General features: G+C 35.1%; 2 protein-coding genes across 3 annotated transcripts in view; both read right to left on the bottom strand.

Moving 5' to 3' along the window:
* The window catches only part of IPO11 (importin 11), an 81045-nt gene that overhangs the window by 16962 nt on the left and 43297 nt on the right, over positions 1-20786 (bottom strand). The window contains exons 25-29 of the mRNA XM_018070444.2: positions 18293-18372; positions 17683-17763; positions 15304-15399; positions 13731-13844; positions 12724-12845 (exon numbers count right to left, since the gene is read on the bottom strand). Coding sequence (XP_017925933.1) covers positions 12724-12845; positions 13731-13844; positions 15304-15399; positions 17683-17763; positions 18293-18372 — 493 coding nt within the window. The remainder of the gene's footprint in view (positions 1-12723; positions 12846-13730; positions 13845-15303; positions 15400-17682; positions 17764-18292; positions 18373-20786) is intronic.
* LRRC70 (leucine rich repeat containing 70) lies at positions 642-11029 on the bottom strand. Of its 2 annotated transcripts, none has more exons than XM_008933626.3 (2): positions 10916-11029; positions 642-2763 (listed from the first exon to the last, which is right to left on the bottom strand). In XM_008933626.3, the coding sequence occupies exon 2, from the start codon at positions 2750-2752 to the stop codon at positions 830-832; it is 1923 nt and encodes a 640-aa protein (XP_008931874.2). In that variant the 5' UTR covers positions 2753-2763; positions 10916-11029; the 3' UTR covers positions 642-829. The 2 variants fall into 2 exon arrangements, with proteins under 2 accessions (XP_008931874.2, XP_017925934.1); XM_018070445.2 differs by lacking the exon at positions 10916-11029 and adding an exon at positions 3277-3420.

A 20786-nucleotide genomic window follows, 5' to 3' on the forward strand; every position in this document is an offset into this window, starting at 1 on the left:
TACCTCTTATCTAGCCAAAAAGTCCCTCAAACTATTACTACATAGATGACAAAGTATCTTTTATTGAAAGTAATTAACCAGCTCTATTACCTTAGACATAATAAACTTGTTCAATTTTTCAATTCAACAGAAATTTGGGTTCCCTTAACTCCAGTTTGGGGTATTTAATAAAATAATACAGATACACACTAATAAAAAAGTCACTTTAATATATTTATTACACAGACTGAATACACAACTTTGTATGTTAAAATATGTTATAGGTATTAATAAAATTTGTCTAGTTTTAAATTGTTCTCTTCCTCAAGAGTTGGAACATTCCAGCAGTAAATACGCTCACTTTTTTTCCCACTGTGCTTATTAATAGGAGGCAGGGTAAAAACTGCATTAAATACATAAAGCACTGTTTATTTTCTCATTCCCCAAGACTCTTTAGCTTTGTGATCCTACTAAGAACTGATGTTTTGCTTGCTTCAAGCTTCAAGTTAGCTATGGAATTTCTGTAGGAACATACTAAGTATTGCAAATTAAATTAAATAAAAATGTACTTTATACTGCGTGTATACTTCACCTTTAGGTGAAAGATTCCTAAAAACAGGGACAGAGGATAATAAACTTATCTGTGTCAGATTTAAATGACACATAATAAAATAATAAACTTCAAAACATTCAGGAAGCAAAAAAAATTGCAGAACTCAAATTGTGCCATTTTCCACAATCATATTAAGCAGTTGCTTTTAATCAGTGAAGGTATTTTTAGAAAATCAAGTTCTTGATTTCTTGACCTTTCATATCACAGTAAAGTTAACACCAAATAAACTGAGATAAATTACAATGATGAATGTTCGAACAGTATTACCTGTGCCTGACTTTCTGATGCTGTTCGTTTGAGCAGCCTAATTTGGTCCAGTTCTGAATGTACCACTGACTTCTGAGTTAGAGACTGCACTGGGTCAGTTATGTTATATCTGCCAGGCTGATAAAAGCCATAATATTCTATTCTCTTTTCCCCTGAATTTTCCAGCAACTTTAGTTTCTGCCTAAACTGAATAATTTTACAGGTTAAGAACAGGATTACAGCACAAGCCAGAATGAAAAAGGCTAATAAAATGTCAAAAGCCTGATTCAGCTTTTCAACCTTTTGTGCACAAATCAGGGATGTTTTTAATGACACAGGAGCAACATCTTTCGGAAGTAAATCTTGTTCTTCTACAGTTCTGTTAGTAGATATAATCTGTGTTGGTATTTGCACTGGCAATGTTGATAATACTGTAGTTGCCTGTGATGGAATTTCAACAGCATTTCCTTCATAGGGCAAAGGGGTAGCTAATGTAGCTGTAGTTCCTTCCCAGAAAGCAACATATTTAGTTTCTGCATTGACAAACTGCTCAAGTTTCTGACTCTTTCCTTTTTGCCACGCCATCAGCAACATGGTAGCGCTGCGATGGACACCCACAGATCCCAGACTCCAAGCAGTCTCTGGGCTGGCAGTAGGACTAATGCAGTTTGAAAACCGAGTCCCCTTAATGTAATGCAAAGGTCTACCACGCATACTCTGTGGATTCTGACAATGAATTCTTACAGAAACGGGAGACAATGCCAGCCAATTAAGTAACCGAAGCATTTTGCAGCTGCAGTTCCAAGGATTAGAATTTACCTGCAGGTGAGTTAGAGATACTAAAGGCTTGAGCACTTCAGGTTGTAACTCTGTAATATTATTAAATGCTAAACTGAGTATTTTAAGTGACTGTCCCATTTTTTCAAAGGTACCATCACCAATACTGGCTATTTTATTTCTGTCTAGTTGCAGATACATTAAATTGTTTAATACAGTAAAAGTGCTGGAATTTATATTTTCTAAATCATTATAACTTAAGATTAACTGGCTAAGGTTGTTTAATCCAAAAAATCCATTTACAGCAATACATTTTAGCCTGACATTTTTCAAAGACAGATATCTAAGCTTATTAAGTCCTCTAAACGCAAAAGACTGTATTGATCCAATAGGATTGTGAGACAATGAAAGTCTTTCTAGATTTTTGAGCTTTCCAATAGCATTCGATGGCACAAGTTTTAAGCTGTTACCTTCAAGAAACAAATATGCAAGGTTTTCAAGATGATGAAATGCTGAATCTGATATCCATGAAATCTTATTATTGGCTAGGTTTAGTGTTTGGAGACTCATCATACCCAAGAAAGTCCCACTTCCAAGGACACTGAGACGATTTCTTTGAAGCGATAAATATCTAATAGAAAAAAGATCACTAAATAATCCTCTGGGAAGAAAAGCTATTTGATTATTCTGAAGGTATAAATAATGAAGATTGGAAAGGCCTTCAAAGACTCCTGGATCCAGGCGTTTAATATTATTGTTATTGAGATGCAAGTAGCACAGTTTGGGGAGCTCCACAAAAGCTTTTGGGTGTACATACAGAATACTGGAGTTATCCATGTGGAGTGCAGCAAGCTTCTGAAGCCCTCTTAGTTCATTTGGCGTGACACGTGGTATATTATTTCCACTGAGGTACACAAGAACTGTCGTTTTTGGTAAGTTCCAAGGGATGCTCGAAAGCCCTGCATTACAACAGCTAACTTGTCTCCCTGTGCAGAGCTGACAAGCAGATGGACAGCCAAAAGCCTCCTTCTGAAGCAGCAACAAAAAAAACCAATTAAGTATATACAGGAATGCTCCCGCGCAGGGTGGAGAACTTTGCAGAACACACATATCCCTGTCATTGGCCTTCTTACTCATCTCTGACTTCGCTAGTAGAGATAAAAAAAAGTACGTGAATATCATTAATTCAAATATATTAACTGTATAAATATTAATTATTATTAAGTAATTAAATCTATGTGTACAGTCTTTAAAATATTAGCATTGCTCTCAAGACTGGTATTTTACACATTCTCCTTTCATGACAAACAAGCAGTTTAAAACTTAAACTTACTAAGTCTGAAAAAAAATTCACTACACTGAAAAAAAATTTTGAAGTAAATGAACAATTAAATAAATGTACTGCCAACCTAGCCAGAAAACATTTAATTGATTGCAGCATAAAAGCATCTAGGCTGCCAAAATAAGAGCTTCTATTAAATTAAAAATACTATTTATTAGCTACTTTTTATAATCAGAAATTATTAAGAAATGTTTTAAAAGCAGTCAAACAGAAACGCTGACTGTAAACAAGTTTCCTTTCACTGGCGGCTCATTTATAATTTAAATTTTATCTTTATAAAGCTCAGTTACAGTCAAAACAGATATAAACAATTCCTTACCCCAAATCTGAAATTCATTACTTCCATTATTTTGCCGTTTGCAGTTCATTGTAGTATAAGTTGATTGACTATACTCATCTGTGAAACCTTCGTAAAGGCAGTATTGCTGCATACTGTATCACTCACATTTTGACCCAGGACTTGCAACAGTTTGCTCAGGAAACTAAGAAAGAAGTGCTTAAAGTCAGGTTGTCATGGATACAGGAAACCATGGGACAGGAAGCCATTTTATCTGTGCTTCAGAAGTATTGTTGGAAAGGAAATCTCAATGATTTTTTTTCTAGAAAACCAAGAACTATCTTAGTATGTAACTGCTGCTTTTTGTTTTGTACTAATTTTTAATCTACTGATTTAACTAGGAGAGTTCAAAAGAGTTTTATCTTAGTCAGGTGTAACTTTCAGAATAAAGCATAATTATTTGTTAACAGCACTATTGCATTACCTGTAACTTTTTTATCTTTTAGCCAAAATCTGAAATTTTTTTTTTAAATCAACAGCAACACTTACACTGTTCCACTGTTCTCTCTCTCTCTACAGAGCCAAATTACATCCATCACGCACATGCACACACATTCCAGTGGCCCAGCCAAGAGGGAGAAGTCGACAGTCCGGAGGGAACAGCCCCAGTGCCCCCCCACTCTGGCAAGGCACAGCCTGCCAGCAGTTCCAGGAAACCAGGAAATCTTAAGAGATGGAAACCACATGATGTGGTGCTAAAAACTGCTATGTATTTCAGACTTGACCCAAGCATTTTGTTAAATCTCATTTTGGGTCACCATTTTTGAAGCAATTTATCCACAGAGGACTATGGTTCTGAGAGCCACGCCTTTGGTCCACAACTTTTGTTTCCTGCAGTGTCCCTTGTGCAGATAAACACTTAGTGCAAACATGGGCCATAAATATCCCCCTTGCCTAAGGACTGGAGATTACATCCTCAGTTTATCCATCACGGCATTAAAATACTTGTGAAGTCCAGTCACATCATCAAAGCAGGAAAGCGGAGATTAAGCCCACAAATAGCAACGTAACTGTAAATCCACGAATTTACTGCAACAAGATCTTCTGTTCAGCAAAACAAAGAGGACAAAGCCCATTAGTAGCCATAGCCTAGGAAGAAGCACAACAGCAGGAGAATAAAGTCACTTCAGCTACAATGATGTCACACAGGAATCATGAGTAGACCTAAAGGGTGAAATATAACCCAAATGTCTTTGGCTATATAATCCAAGCTGAAATGCACGAAACACATGAAAAAAGGAAACTGAACAGACAAGAACGTGCTTTTGGAAGCTTTCTTCCAAACATCTTATCTAAAATAAGAAACCGGTACGACCAGTAAAATCGGTCCATGGGCCATTTTAGACAAAGCCTGTATCGGTTACAACACAGAATTAGATCTGCATTTGGCTCTTTTTTCCCTGCGAACAATAAATAAATAGGGAAACTAATTGTTCTTTAGATTTAACTATTTATTTTCACACTTTAATTTTTTCACAGTATTTAACATGATTGTTGATTTAAAGACTCTCCAAGCTGACCCTGCTGAAATCCCAAATCTTCGTTCATGAAGCCCAGCCATGATCATTTAAAGAAAAGTAAAATAAAATGGCATGTCATCTGCTTAAAGGGAAAGCACTACATAGTTTTGACTGTTCACAGGAAAACTGGTGAATTATCCTGGATATGGAAGACAGAACACTAGGAGTAATTGAAAAAGATTAACCAGATCAAATAGAGCCACATGAGGGGGAAAGTCACAGATTGACCAAAAATGAAAAGTGACTTCAAAGAGCAAATTATCTTCTACCTAAGATAGGTAGGGAGGCTTCACTACCTATAGCTTATTTATGTTGATACTTATATCCTGGAAAAAAAATACTTCTTCCAAGATGTGCTGTGTGAAACAACCCCTTAAGGCTCAAGGAAGTAAGCCAAATTTAAAAAAAAAAGTTTTACAGGGCAAATCTTAATAGATCTCACTTTTTGCAAAATGTCAGAAGTAACATATGTTGAAAGACTAAGGGAATTGATGAAGCTCTACAGGGTATCAGATAGCATGAAAATTTAGAGAAACCAGTAGAGTAGTGGCCAGATAAATGACACCATTTTGGGCAAAACCATAAAAAAGACTGGGATACACAGGTAACTTGGATCAATGTTTCTCAAACTGGCTTGTACTTAAACAGTAAAATTCATTACTAATTGAAAACTAAAGAAATAAAGCAGAAAGCCCCAAGCATTTATTTCCAACAAACTTAGGCAGCTCTCATAGTGATATATTTTATTCATTGCAAATTTTGTTCTCTAGTGAGAGACATACTAGGTTTGTACCTGAATACAGCTTTACGTGACAGCACAGAAAATTATTTTTGAATCCTCAAGTGAATTTTAACTTAATATGCTAACATTGATAAAGTTACTAATGTCATTGCTTTTTAACATTAAAACCTAGTTCAACAAGGACCCCTTGTCACTACAAGCATGAAGTCTGAGTAACAGCAATTTGTCAAACTGTGCATAAAACAACAGGTTAAAGTAATTGAAAGAAAATACAAGCACTGCACCCAGTTCAGCCTTTCCAAATGTTAGACTAAAGTCAATGTAATTTATGTTAGCATATAAACTACCATAAAACAGTCATGTGAATCCCTTTTATGTATAGCAGAAAATATGCAACAAGTTCAAAACCAGAGTCTAAAGTCAACTTTTGAAGAGGGCTTTCATTCTCATAAGCACTAGAAAATTATGTTAAAGTTCACAAACAAGGACAACCAATTTTTAGCACTGTAATTACTCCTTTAAGCTTTTAACAGTGAAACTATCTGTTGCCCTCCCACTGTGTAATTTAGCAAGTACCTCCTCTTGCAGGTCTTCCTTCCTTCTACCTTTATTCTCCACAGGTATGCTATTATAAAACTTCTTGTTTTGTTTTCAAATACCTACTTCCTTCTGCCCACATTGTCTCCAGATATGACCAAAAATCAAAGTAATTCAGGTACTAACCTACTGCTTGGGTAGCATACACATCAACATTTAACTAACAGCCAGTAAGCAGGTAAACTGTGGACACCTTATTAACTTCTCAGATCCCAAAATTCTTTTTTTTTCTATTTATCATCTAGTTCATCTAAACATTTCTGATTGTCTCAAATATTGCAGATTCCCTCTAGTACATTATATTTATTTAAGTAAAAATCTTGATTTGCTGCTTCAGTTACTGAAAATTTCTCTGTTCCACAGAGTGAAATTTCTCTGTTCCACAGAGTGGAATTATTTTTCCCACTGAGAAAAAGAAAACAAGTTTCCATTCTATAATTCTTATTTGACTTTAGACTCTAATAAAATAATATGACAGAAAGGTTTTGTGAAACTAAGAGCTCACTTTGAGAAAGTGTTTGAATGAATTTCTTTTCTTCATTCAGAAAATAAAGTCTTCTATGGAGCAACCAGTAGGTAAATGAACAAAACAGTAATATAAAAACATTGGCCATCAATGAAGTCCACAGATGTGTGATATGCTGACAATAACTATAGTTATCACCTTAGCCTTTGCTATTCACTGCAATATTTTGTAAATTCTGTTTAAACTATCAGAGCAATAAGAAATGTACTCAATATGAATTTAATTCAAACCAAAGGGCTTAAAGAACACAAAGCACTTTCCCAAATTTCAACCAGAATGAATAATTCACCTTCTAGAAATTGATTCAAAACTAAATCCAACTGCAAAGTAATACTCTGCCTGCTAGTTTAGGAGACTAGATGGGCATACACTTGGCATTAGCAGCTGATAGCTTCCAAATATTTAACAAAAAGAGAAAACTTCAACAGTTCCTAAGAACTACTACAGATAATAACCACACACAAAATACAAAAGCTTTGCTTTAAAAATACAAATGTTCTTTACACTTAGGCACTTTTTGTAATATCAAAACCTGATGTTCTGTTTTAAACTTTTACTTTCTCCCTAAATTGTATGAATATGAAACATTATTTTTCAAGACACTACTTATGTGCAGAAGCTCTTGTAGTGACATGAGTTGTGGTATTAATCACTTTTGGTATCTTACCATAATAGTCTGGTTCTGCTAAAAAAAGTCACAAAAATCTCAGCTACTCTACAGCAGTCTCAAATTTCACAGAGTACAGGGCAGAATGATAAGCAGATGTACCAAAACAGCTCAAAACAAGTTCAGCTGCAAAACCAGCTGCAAATCTTTTTTTTAAACTTTGTTAAAATCTTGCGATTTTTATACATTTTTAATAACATGCTATACTGCAGTCACTACTTATTCAATAACCAATTTGCAAACATGTAAAGCTCACATTACAAAGAGTTTGAAGAAAGCTAGTCAGTCTGTTATCAACTATTACTGTCTTTTATATAATGAAAATGGTCAATTTTAAGGTAACTCTTCATATTTAGAAGAGTTTTAGGAAAGATTTCTGAAATTCTTTATATAGGTCACAAACAAAACATCAGCAGCAACCAAACCCTTATGACTGCAGTTTGTTCTCTGCAGCAGTTCAGCTCAATTAGTGACATAATTCCTTGCCGTCACTTGGTATATTTTTCCTTGAAATCAAGGCTTACGGGTCTTAGGGGAAAAGATAATATGTACCTGACCAGTCCATACTAGCAATCAGGTGCAGGAGAAAAATTAACAGATATTGAGAACAAGAAAAGTTTAATGAGTGCATCCTTTTGCCAATGCTGTAACGGGACATGCAATTAAGGAAGTGGCAGTACGCCATGTAACCTTCTGAATTATGCAGTCTCTGATAGTTAAACTAAGACCAAAGTCACACTTTTCACACTTATCATTAAAACTGCACTGTTACCTGTCAGGCAAGCTAAACAAATCCAAGGCCAAACACTGATGACAACTGCAAAACCATAATTTAAAGAGCTCTTTTAAATGCTAATAGTCTATTAAAGGTGTGGGTGAGCACACCTTTGACTAGAGGGATTAAAAAAAATGGAGGGGAAAATAGGGAAATGGCTCCTGAGTATCATTTCTATAAAGAAAGGAGGATGTACAAGTAGTTATGTAAGGAATTTTGACTTTATAAATGAGGGCATAACTACCCTGAGGAGAACATGACATTTTATTAGGCACTTTCTTGTAATTTCCTAACATTACATATAGATAACTTCTTGAGAGGAAAATTAAAATTTGTAAGTAATTTTAACAAATGACAGAAGCAAAACTTCTATAATAACCTAATGAAGATTTATAATTGCATACTGTAAGTACTTATACTCACAAAATGCCAATTATCTAACTGGCAGAACTCATTCTGGCTGACATTTCAGACTTGATGCACAGTGAGAAAAAGCAGACATTCATTTACACAATGATTAGAAATGAGCAGAGAAACCTGGAAAACCTCTTAACCCTTTCCTCACAATAGATAAGCATATTTGACTTATGGGGACAAAATTAAAACTGCCACTACTCATGTACTACAAATCAAAATGAAGAAAGAAGAGAAATTAAAATAGTTCATATTTCAAGTTCAGCGAAGTCTCCTCTACTGTAGAGTGGCTCCACTAGAGGTTCCACTCTACAGTGGTAAGACCACCAAAAATGAGCCTGTCCTCAAAGACCAAAATTAGTGGACTGTTTTGGAAAGCACTTACTTGGAGTAAAAGCAAACTCGGCAGCCTCCCATTCAAGAATGACAGACATAGTACAAATAACACTTACTTGTAAAAGGAGAGTGCTTAGCTTTCAACATGGTGTCAAATGCTACCTGTGTTATGGTTAGGTACCATGCCAAACTCTGCTAATCACTGACATTATAATCTTTCCATATTCTGTTTCCATTTCCATATTAGAGAATAAATATTCCTATCACTCTTAAGCATCTTTCAGTATGGTTCATGTTCTACTAAAATACACAGAGAACAATTATAGGAATAAAAAAGAAAACTACTTTGCTAAATAAATCATTAAAAGCTTTCAATAGCACAAGGAATGACATTCCAAAACACTGTAATGTTGACATTATACAAAGTGACAGAAATGCAGCAACCAAGTTGATTACTTCCATATGTATCTATCCATACGAGAAAGGGACACAGTACAATTTTAGCCAGTTTGGTCTCAGGAAATTCAAAGAATGTTGAAGATGTGTATGTCAAAATGCAGAACCCTACATAATGGTGGGGGCCCACACCTTTTCCACAATGGCCTAAATAAGAAGTAGACTACTACTCCTGATTATGTTCACTGGGCACTACTTTAGGAATCACAGGAATATCTAATAAAACTCAACTATATCTTGAAGAGTACTCTTGAAACTGTAGGTTCACAAACAAGCCATTCAGACTGTAGACAAGCTGGAATATGACTGAACTAGACAGGAAATCATGACATTTGTTATTTTACTCACCCGGGTTGCTGTCATCTCTCATGTAGCTCATCACTGTAGCTCAGATAAAACTGTCCTCCATAAAACTGAACTTGAGAGACACTGCAACTCCACAAGTGCATCCTAAGTCCTTACTGCCTAAATTTTGTTACTGGACCCTACTGTTATATACAGCAGGTTAAAGACAAAGGTCTTAAACTTATTTTATGAAGAGCTTTTAATAAATGAATTAAAATGCATGTGGACAGATATGAGTGACAGGAGGCAAGAAGACAAAGCATGGAAAATAATGCTGATGCATGTATCTATCAGACACAAAAATTGCTAACATTGATTGAGTAGACTTGGATAGCAAATGCAGATAATTACATAGTGTTTAAATTTATGCAAAATCCCTAAGTAATACCAGGAAATTACTGCTATGTGAAAAGGTGCTGCAAGAACTAATCAGGAAAGCAGCATTGTTCTTTTTTTAATATGAACTTCTAAACACTAACATGATGTGCAGCTGTAGGAAGATAAACAGGATGCTAGATGGAAGGATAATACACACACCAGACTAAAATGCAACACTGTTGATAACAAAAACATGTATCTCTGTATCTCCGGATTATATCACCTAGACAAGAAAGTTACATTACAGCTAATAAATTGTCACCTGCTTAGTCCAACTAAATGGCCCAAGAACCACTGTGAACAACTGCTGTGCAGTGAATCCCATCTTGTCTGCTCTAAAATCCTCCACTCATGATACTGTCAAAGGTGCTGTGTTTGAAATAGGAAATTATTTGTCATACTGCTTTTAAGTGAATAAAGATGGAAGTTTTATCTTCCCCTAAAATGCAGAAAGTTCGAAGTCCACATATGTGTAATTATAAACATGATCACTAATTAGAGAAGTACCTAAAAGCAATGAAGTAATACTATAGAGTTTAGAGGGAGAATAAAAAAGGTCACTGTTTAATACTTTCCACAACATTTTATCCATAAAACAACTCAGATGGAAGGATGACAATACATGTTATCTTCATTTTTCCCCCAGTACTTTTGTCTACTCCCTCCCATTCCTCTAAAATAAACTGATGCTTCGCCTATAAGTTAGAGGAGGCAACAGGCAAAAGGAAAAAAATCCTCAAACAGTGCTAAACACAGTGCAGATGCCTGTTCCCCTTACAGCAGAATCTTGAAAATCTGAGCTTACTACTGGTACCAACCCTGACCATCATACAGCAGCAAGATGAAGCAAGAATCTCACCCTCACCTTGGCCTTCCGAGACAGCCTATCAGCCATTCTCAGAAGACAAAATTCTGTTCTGTCTCTGCAGCTGAGAAATCTTGAAATGACTTTGGCTATCCAAAGCAATATCTAATCAGGAACCTGGTTACTGAGGCATTCCAAAAGAAAAAAATTGCTTTAGTTTTTTTGAAAACATTGTTTATATTAAACAAAACATTTTGTTTAAATACGATATTATATTTAGAATGTTTTTGCTTTAACTCTGCAAACGGACTTACAGAAGAAGCTTGCTTTTCAAAACTTGCTTTTAACAGAAGTTTCAGATGTAGGATGCAGCAAGCATGTGTAATATAAATCTCTGTGATGCGGCAAAACCTGAGTGACTCACATTGTTCTAGTAAAAGAAACAATCACTTGACAGAATCAGTTTCACACATTGTCTGAAGGTATGTTTAGCAGTCTATCAACTGCATAAGTGAAATTTTCATAGTTTTGACATAAACATGTCCACTAAAGAGAGGCTTTTTATTTGAGAAGCAGCTTGCTTAAATGATTTCAGTGTCTGAAAAATAAAGCTGTCATGTGCAAAAAGTTTTATTATGTTAAGGACTGTCAGAAACAATTGGCTTTTGCAGCAGGAAATCTGGAGCAGTTGAAAGTAGTTCAAAATAACATGGTTATCTAAAGAAATTCCTTTTTTCCTTCCTCCCTTTAAAAGAAACTTCACAGGAAGACAGACGTAGTTCAGCATCTTAAATTTTAGCTAAAACCTCTTTAAAGACATTTCCAATATACTCATAAGCAACATAACATTGTTACATTTACTGGGAAAAAAGCTCCTTTCTTATAAAGCAGCTGTTTGATTCAGCTTTAGCTACATGGTTATCCTGGTGATCTAGGACAAAAAAGGGAAGTGTCTGTGCATATTAAAAACAATTAAGCTTTTAAGTTTTACACATTAAGTTTTACACATTAAGAGTTCCCTGATTTTTTTTTAGGTAGAGACTACATATTATACAGCTTTATAGATACTAACATAGCTTTAGGACTTGTGAGCAACACCTAAATTCCCAGTAGACAATACTTGAGACTTTTCAGGAAATCCAGTAGACTAAGTGTAAACTCATGCAGTCTTGTCTTCCTGAGTGTCAAATAGATAAGAGTAATCTGAAGGTAACTGTGGACTGAACTCTCACCTAAACATGTTATACATGAATGCTAGTAGTGACAAGTTAGGAATCAGTGTAACACTATTCAGCATTTTCATTTAACACTTTCATTTTGTATGTATATTCAGCAATGACGATGGGTACTGAAAGAACAATCATAAAAGCTTCTTGCTATAGAAATCTATAGCGCAAAAACTATTTCACAGTCTTTCACAGCAACTCTTCCATTTAATGTTAAAAAGGGGAAAAACAGGATGAAAGTTCAGGCCACCTACAACAGGAAAGAAAACTGACTATTGCTCTCTGTAAGGGACACCCAAATACTAACATGCCAACTAAATCAACTACTTAACCATAGAGGAGAGAAGCAGATAGTTCAATGTTAGTATGAGAATGGACAATAAAATCTGCAGTGCTGGTTTCTCCCTTTTACTAAAGCACACCTTCCATGACATAGAAGAAAGGTTACTATAATGCTATGAAGTCAAATAAAAGGGTAACATAATGTAGCATGGAAATTCTTTTTAAGTTTCTCTTGGGGAAAAAAAGAGTAAATAAAACTCTTTATATTGGAATATATAGCTGCAGAATTTTGAAATAGTTTAAAAACTATCTCAAGGGCCTTTGAAGTATTCTTATTTAACACACTATATATTTGCTTACCCATTCAATGACGGCAGAAGAGAAAGCAATGCCAAAGCAGAAAGTTTTCTTCTTTCTGGCTGAGTGATGTTATCCATCCGATCAACCCACATTTCAATCATGTTACCAAGAATTTGGTCCAACTGCAATGGGAAACAGAACATTTCTTTTTATTTATGGAGTGTGTCAGGCTATTCAGAAAATATTTCCTTGTAATTTTTCTACCAACTGAATACATTGTTCGGTCTTGGAATACAGTTATGTATACATAATACACCACACCGCTATGTATAGCTGACAGAAATAGCAAACAACAGTTATTTTTTAAATTTTCTATGACATTGCTTCCAGGCCCTGAACCCCCATACATTAATTGTAACCTACAAGTTAGAAATGCACTTAATTCATGGACAGGGCACTGATTCAGAGTCGTGAATTACTCAAACAGTTTTCCCCTAACAGTTTAATACATACAAAGCATGTGTACTTACTCTGTTTTACCTACACTGGTGATAAATTTAAAAAAAAAAAAACAAAAACAACTTGTTTTTACCTTTTGAAAACTGTATTATACTCAAGGATAAGAAAATTACTAAAATTCCACTTAAAGACACAGAACACTCATAGCAAAAGAACCTCAGTAATCTCATCAGTGAAACTGTAGCACATTGAACCTGACGACCCAAAAACTCATGGGAGAATGGTTAAACCATTATCCATGGTGCAAGACCCATCAAGACAGCACAAAGAGAAACTCTTGCCCTCCAAGAGCATGCAAACTAAAGGGGTCTACATGGATAAGTGTGGGATGCTTTAAGGTAATTGTGGGAATATGTAAAAATTGTTACAGGATGTTCAGGGAAAGGAGCAAAGAAGGGGCAAGGGCCCCTTTTCAAGGTGAAGTGTAGAGGAACAACCACGGAAGACAGAAGGAAAAGCTCCTTTCAATCAAAAGAAAGCAAGGCTTCCTGATGCAATACAGCTCAAATACCAAGACACAAAAACCCCAAAAGGACAATAAACCTTACCTCCTGACCCAATTCACATGCCATCTGGCTCAGAAGTAACGAAAAAAACCTTGCATTTTGTAGCAGAACTCTACCCATGATCCCCAGATAAGTAGACATCACCACTGGGTATCTCTGTAACAAAAATAAACCCAAATAAAGGGTGCTTAGTTTAACTAAAAGAAAAATATTTGACACAAAGCAGCAATACATGGAATATACTTGTATGCATCCCTTATATCTATTATTAAATTTTAAATTATAAATTGTAATTTAAGAGCTCCTCAGAAGACTAAGTAAACAATCTTTACCAGGATTTCTCAATTCCAAACAGCCGAGTCAGCTTGCAAAGTGATTTTACTTTAAATTTAAAAACCTGTATCTTAAGGAACAAACAGTATATTATACTGTTAAAAAATTACTTTTGAAGTTGATTACGGTTCAAAATTACTGCTTACAATTTCAGTAACAATAGGAAATGCTTAGTATTTCTGAAGTTGTTACTTATTTCAGAGAGAAGCTATAATACATTTGCCTATAATTTTCAGGTGTTTCAAAATTAACTGGATAAATTAATAAGTTCATTAATTATCTTCTGTTATTACTTTTAAAAGAGGCTACAGAGTTTTGTACTAAAGTCAGCTTGTAACAATATAACTGTATTGTTACATAACTGTAACAATATAACAGCTAACCCAAATTAATATATTTTCAATGGGGTACAATGAATTTATTACTCTTAAATCAGAAGACATTTTAATAATCCACTCTCTATCTTTGTGCTTGGTACAGCAAGAAGTACACTGCTACATAGTATTACTTGGTTTAAATTTGGAAATCTTATTTAACTCAATAATAATGGGAGCCAAATATTGATATTTGAAAGTCTTCAATTCTGGAAAAAAGCAAAGGTTTTGATTAAAAAAGTCAAAAAGCATGAAGAATTCCACCCACTGATTCTGCTGATTAAAATACTTCAATTTTTCTCCTGCTACTACTGCAAAATTCAACACAGTTAAAGCATATTGGATTTTTCTCTTTTTCATCCAACATGGCAGTTTGTTGAAGACAAAGAGAGAACACGGAGAAATAAAGACACCTAAGCCAACGAAATCTTAAAAAATCTTCTGTCTTACACATTCTTCAGCTCTTCATATTAGATATGTCAATTAGAAAAAGAAGGTCAACTCAATCTTCTCCTTGTCCAGTTTGTTTTTCTCTGGTTCAGGCACATTTAAGAAGGAGTAGTGTGTGGCTTTAAAAAAACCCCAACAAAAACTCCAGCACCTTCAAGGGATTAAACTGGGCATAGAGTTACAGCAGCTTTTAAGTGTTAATAGTGAAGGAACAGTAGAACCACAGAATAAAATTTGTTCTATTTTATTAAAACAAACACTACATGACAAAACAAGTGATGGATATGTTGGTTTATATCTTGTGCTACTATGTTACTTTTACAGACTTTTAATATAGTTGTCAAAAATCTATCATATGCTCTTAAAACAAGAGAAAATACAATATCAATATGGAAAAACTGACCCAGATAACGGCCTTTCACGTTCAAAAAGGAAAAGTAGAGAGTAGTTATTCTTACCTCCCCATCTATAATCCCCCTGAATACTGATGGCAGAAGGGGTTGAAACATTTGGGGACCCAATACAGGGTTTACTTTTAGGACATTTTCTACAACCTTAAGGACAAAAGCAAATTAGACAATTAGTAAAGTACATTCATAAATCTTAACTGAAGCTTTAGTGCCACGTATACTGGTGTACATATATAAAGTGCTAGCAGGATGTTTGTTATTAAATACCAGCAAACCCTAGGACTGCTGAAGGTATATTCTAGTAAAGTACTCTGCAAACCTGAATCTGCATAAATGGACCTGATGAAAATTGAGATGACAATGAAATCCACCCTTCTAAGCACCTTGCGAGCCTCCCCACAGCCCTGCCAAAGCTGATGAGGTAGCTGGAAGGAAGGTCCTTGTTAAGGCTCCAGGAAAAGCAGCAGGTTGAAGGCTCATTTCCATACATTTGTCTCATCGCTTTTTTGAAGAACCACTGATAAGGACCTACCATCTCTTTGCAGATGTGCTCTAGAGGTGCTATTCTGGGTACCCCGGGGTACTCTTAACTTCCACCTCCACCCCCCACTGAGCTGTTCCCTAAAGTAATTTTTAATCTTGTGTTCTTCAGTTTTAATTTTGCCCAGATGTTTGGGCTCTCCCCTTGTAGTAAGATGAAGAAGAGAAGAGGCTGTGAGAATAAGGGGCTGATAGCTGCTCACACCCACTTCTAATAAAGACAGAGACCACACACATATATACACACACTGATGTGTATAAAGCATATAAAGGTACAATAAAGGTACCTCCCTCAAACACTCTTAGTCTCCACTTACTTCCATCTCAGAGGAACTTCCACAAGGAACTACTCTTCCATGCTCTTGTCCAATCCCCCCTAAATATTTTTTTGCTTTTTGAACTTTGTTCCTACTAGCTTCATTTAATACCCTCTATTTCTTGCCTTGAGAGAGATATTAAGCATCTGACCTTTTACAGTGGCTCTCAATTTTGTAGACCTTCAATATACAGAAGTATAAAAGAGGTATATTATATACAGAGGCAAACATAACTTTTCCATCACTCATCTTTCTGGGTACTGGAAGTTTTGGCTAACTCATTTGTTCCTTGCACAGTCTTTTCAAACTTTATACTGTCCATCTCAGATAATTAAAAAACCAAGTCACATCAAGCCTCAGTAATCTTGCAATAAATTGTCTTATCAGTCCAAATTAGTATTTTTCAACCTTATTGATTTATATTTCTAAAGTCTATTTTCAATCCAGCCAAAGCTGCTTGTAGGGAACTATTTCAGAGAACAGCCCTGCGTGTTTCTGTTCCCAATATTTGTCTTAGAGGTTTTTTATGTAACAAGTCAGCATAGTGAAGCCTGATAAAATGTTCTACTTTTTGTAAAAATATTTGCAAGGAGTATAGCTCAGTTATCCCTCTGGAATCAACACGGCATAGTAGGAAGATGTTCCAAGTATACTACACAAACTTTGCAGATAATGCAACGCCACTCTGGGACTCAAGTGAATAAATGATTCCACCATTCCATTTTAGAAATCTGACTAAAAGCTCCTGCATAAAACATTTGCCCAACTATAGACTCTAAATATTACTGATAGACTGAAGTTGACATTTTAAATTTCAGAACTAAAGTCCTTAAGCTCCTCACAGTAGAAAATACAAACAGGGAGGTCTATCAACTTCTGTTATTTTCTGTCCTAGGATCCTGCAAGCAGTTGTATGACCCACCAAAGAGGCAGATGGGATCCAATTTATTCCCTCCACTGCATTTACAATTATCTGAATTTAAGTCCAAGTTTTTATAAGCAACACAGAGCCTCCTGTCATGCACCCACTGGAAACATAAGTAGTAATACATTACTGCTACTAATCTTGCAGTGAAACTATCTTTCACTCCATATTCCAAATTTACTTCCTGAAATTCTTCAAAAGACACATTCAAAGTATCATTCTTAATCTTTGTAAAGTTTATAAATTCCACATTTCTTTTATAATACCATTTGAAGTTTGTGTGAATATAAGGGGTTTTAAGTACTTTGAAAAACCTCTAGCAACTCTATTCTGACCATTACAATTGCCACTCATGCCAAAGGCAAAGACTGTTTGAACACTATGTCATGGTACATATGCAAGTATGCTATACAAAGGAATTCCACTGAGATCACATACGTACAACATTCAATATAGACAGGAAAGCTTGCTCTAAGACCTATTACACATGCACAGACTTTAAGTAAGTAGCTTAAACCACCAATGACTCCAGTATCAAAGTTTGCCAAATATGTTGTTTTCTCCTACATGTTCTACATTCATCCTACTTGAAAATATTACATGTACAGAGCTGAGTATCAGGGTATTATTTTTATTATACTGCACCTTTAAAACTTGAACTTGACCTTCAGTAGTTATGTCCTTCAAAAGTTCACAAAATGACCGGCATAAGTCAGTAGCATACATCTGAAATAAAATGAAGAAGAAGGTATTATGCAAACACGTTTTATGAAGACTCAGCTTCTCTTCAAAGATCCTATCTGCTAAAATGCTCATCATTCCTGAACTAATTAAAATCTAATCTAAGTATTTTGTTGGTTTTTTAACATTGTAGGATTTTTTAAATCTCAAAGAATTTTCTAATGAAGAAAGTATGAGAACAAGGTATAATATTTCTAGTTCAACTCTTGTTAGAATTTATGATCATAATTTTAATCTAGTAGGATACTTAGAGTAACTGTTACTACCCCACTTTTCAGATACCAAAGCACTAAATCAATCCATAAAGCATTAATTCTAAATAATCTTCTTTCTCAAATCTGATTTGAGTGTCCACCATGCACCATAAAGACCTAACAATAGAACAGTAATATGTTTTTATATACATGAGTAAGTGTATAAATGTGTGTATGATATTTTCCAAGATGAGAGAAAAAACAGTTTGTCAGTAGGGAACTGAGAAGATAATATGAATTTTTACATAATGATAACATACCTGTAAAAATTCAGATGATGATAAGAAAATATAAGCATTGATGATCTTAAAGCAATTTTTGAGGTTTTCTGAACTCAGCTCTGGAAAAAATAGAAATCACAATTCACAACCTGATCACCAAACTGAAGTACAACCAAAGTGATTCGCTTCTAAAAGTCTCTTTCTTCTCACAGCTTACAGTGCCAGACTCCAACAAGTAGAAAAAAGTTATCTTAGATCCAGTACCAATCAGGTTCTCTCTCCCCACCAGAGACAATACAGAAGTGGGATGACAACAGCTCTCATGTACTCAAATGGAAGCAAAAGAAATCCTGTGACCTCAAAAGCCACTATTAATAAAAAAAATTATAAAAGAAAAGGTCAAGTTTTGGATGTGATAGTGGGTTAAGAAGATATTAAAGAGAGCACAAATGAAACACATATTTAAGAGACCTACAATTACTGATAAATAATCTCTCTCACATTTGAGTCAGTAAATGCTGAGCAGAAGGAATGAAACAAATATTGCAGTTCTGCTCTTCTGAGCCAGATGCCCCGTCAAACGGCATTGAGCTGAAACCTACTGACCTTTAGGGCACACCTTGAGTGTAAGGCACACCTTTCAGTAAGGAAAGCATACCCATTTAAGAGACAGATACACAGAAGAGAAGATACAGAACAGCAGTTTGAAGAGAGAAAAAAGACATGTCTTCAGGTACTATCTTTATGACTGTTTAAAAAAAAAAAAAAAAATCACGCCAGAACATCTATGTGCAGAACTCATGGCAAAACAAAAGGTTTCAAAGTTTCACATGGACGTTGATACCAGTGCAGAAAGTCCATAGCCATCATTACCTAAAAACAAGACAAAGGACCAAAAAAACCTCAAAGGGTTTGTCTTAAAACCATCTGTAAAGTTCTAGGGAGTTTCAGCAGTTGTTTTTTTTTCCACCCATTAAATAGAATATTAATGTTCCTCTATTTGACATGGCCACGGGACAGCTTTGCATTTGTGACTACTTTCATATGTCAGTGCATGGATAGGGTATGTCTTGTTATCACTTATTTTGAATATTTACCTATCTTGACTTGAAAAGGTTTTATTTTTCATCTATCCATCCAATATCCTCTTCAAAAGATTCCAATACATCTATGAATTAGCTTTAGTATCAAATTATTAGCATTATACATGGTAGACCTCCTTAGGGGTCTGCAGTTTGTGAGTTTTTTTCTTACTGGACATTTAAAGTTTCAGACACTGATCCAAATATTCAAATTCTAAGTAAATGGACACATAAACATGAAGTGCTATTAAGTTTTCCATAACTTTCCATTCTGTGATTCTTTGATAACTGATATAAAGGTAGAAAGTATGCGTAGCAAAAATCATATTTCAGATCAGAGGGCAAAACCAGGTAAGACTCATGTAATGGAAATGACAGAATTTCAGCCATTCACCTGTGCATAAAGCTCAATGTTTAGTAAAAGCATTTTTCTAGAAAGGTATCATGTTCAACTGATTATACTTAAAAGCTAATTGTGCATCAATTCTCTTGCCAGGTTTTCCTGAATTAAACACATATTTTTCTTAATTAATGTGCTCCTTTTGTTAGGGATCAGAGGACTTCGTCCAGGTCCAGTAATCTGCTTTTTGCCACTACCTTTACAAATATAGCACAGGTACATTAAACCTGATGCTTCTTGAAACAGGTATGTTTAGACTTTGACCATATTTCCAACCTGAAATTGTATCAGATTCATTTTAAGCATCCTCAGTGCAGAAATGCATCCAATCCTCAGAGAACTAATGTATTTTTCCATTCCACATCATGCAATTTATTGCAAGACATGGACTAAAGAGCCTCTGCAACTCCTCTTTAGGGCAATTGTATTTCAATAGAATTTAAACAGTAGCAGCACTGCTGATATGAAAACCAAATATGACAATTATGCTGTGAACTATCCTTGTATATCAGTGATAGCACCATAATCTTTGAAGGTTAAGTGAAATCAAGCCTTCGTGGAAATGCAACGTTCTGCTCCTGAAGGCAAATCTAATTGACTTGTATAATTCCTCTGATGTTCAGTTCCAACAGCAGTAGTATCCTGAAATGGGTGTGAAAAGCTCTTTTCAGAAGGACAACTATATCTGGAATGGAACAACTACCTGTTGTTTTCAGACTAGTTAAAAAAGTAAAATTACAAACATTTCTATATTTTTCCTCTTTCAGTTCAAAAATCTCATGTAGGAACTATTTCTCTCCCTGACTTCCAGATTTTTCTAGTTCAACCATGTTGACATCTGACACCTTTTCTAAATTACTTACATGCTGAAACATACCAGAAAAATAGTTACATAACCTGTATGTTAGAGTAACTCCATTCAGTAAAAATAATTTCAGAAAGTAAAGGTCAGGAGGTTCACATTCCTAACACTGTAATTTCAAGAAAATTATTTTCTGGAGCACTTTGCTAGTTCTCCACCCTGCCCCAGACATAAGCAAGGCAGTTATCT

The sequence above is a fragment of the Manacus vitellinus genome, unplaced genomic scaffold (assembly GCF_001715985.3).
Source record: "Manacus vitellinus isolate BGI_N305 unplaced genomic scaffold, ASM171598v3 scaffold_18_pilon, whole genome shotgun sequence".
NCBI lineage: Eukaryota > Metazoa > Chordata > Aves > Passeriformes > Pipridae > Manacus > Manacus vitellinus.

What these genes read in the sequence shown, in the direction of transcription:
- LRRC70 (XM_018070445.2), bottom strand. Translation starts at nt 3,388, where the DNA reads ATGCAGCAATACTGCCTTTACGAAGGTTTCACAGATGAGTATAGTCAA. An exon ending in TAATGAATTTCAGATTTGGG is followed by an intron (nt 2,764 to 3,276) that starts GTAAGGAATTGT and finishes TATCTCTACTAG; the next exon opens with CGAAGTCAGAGATGAGTAAG.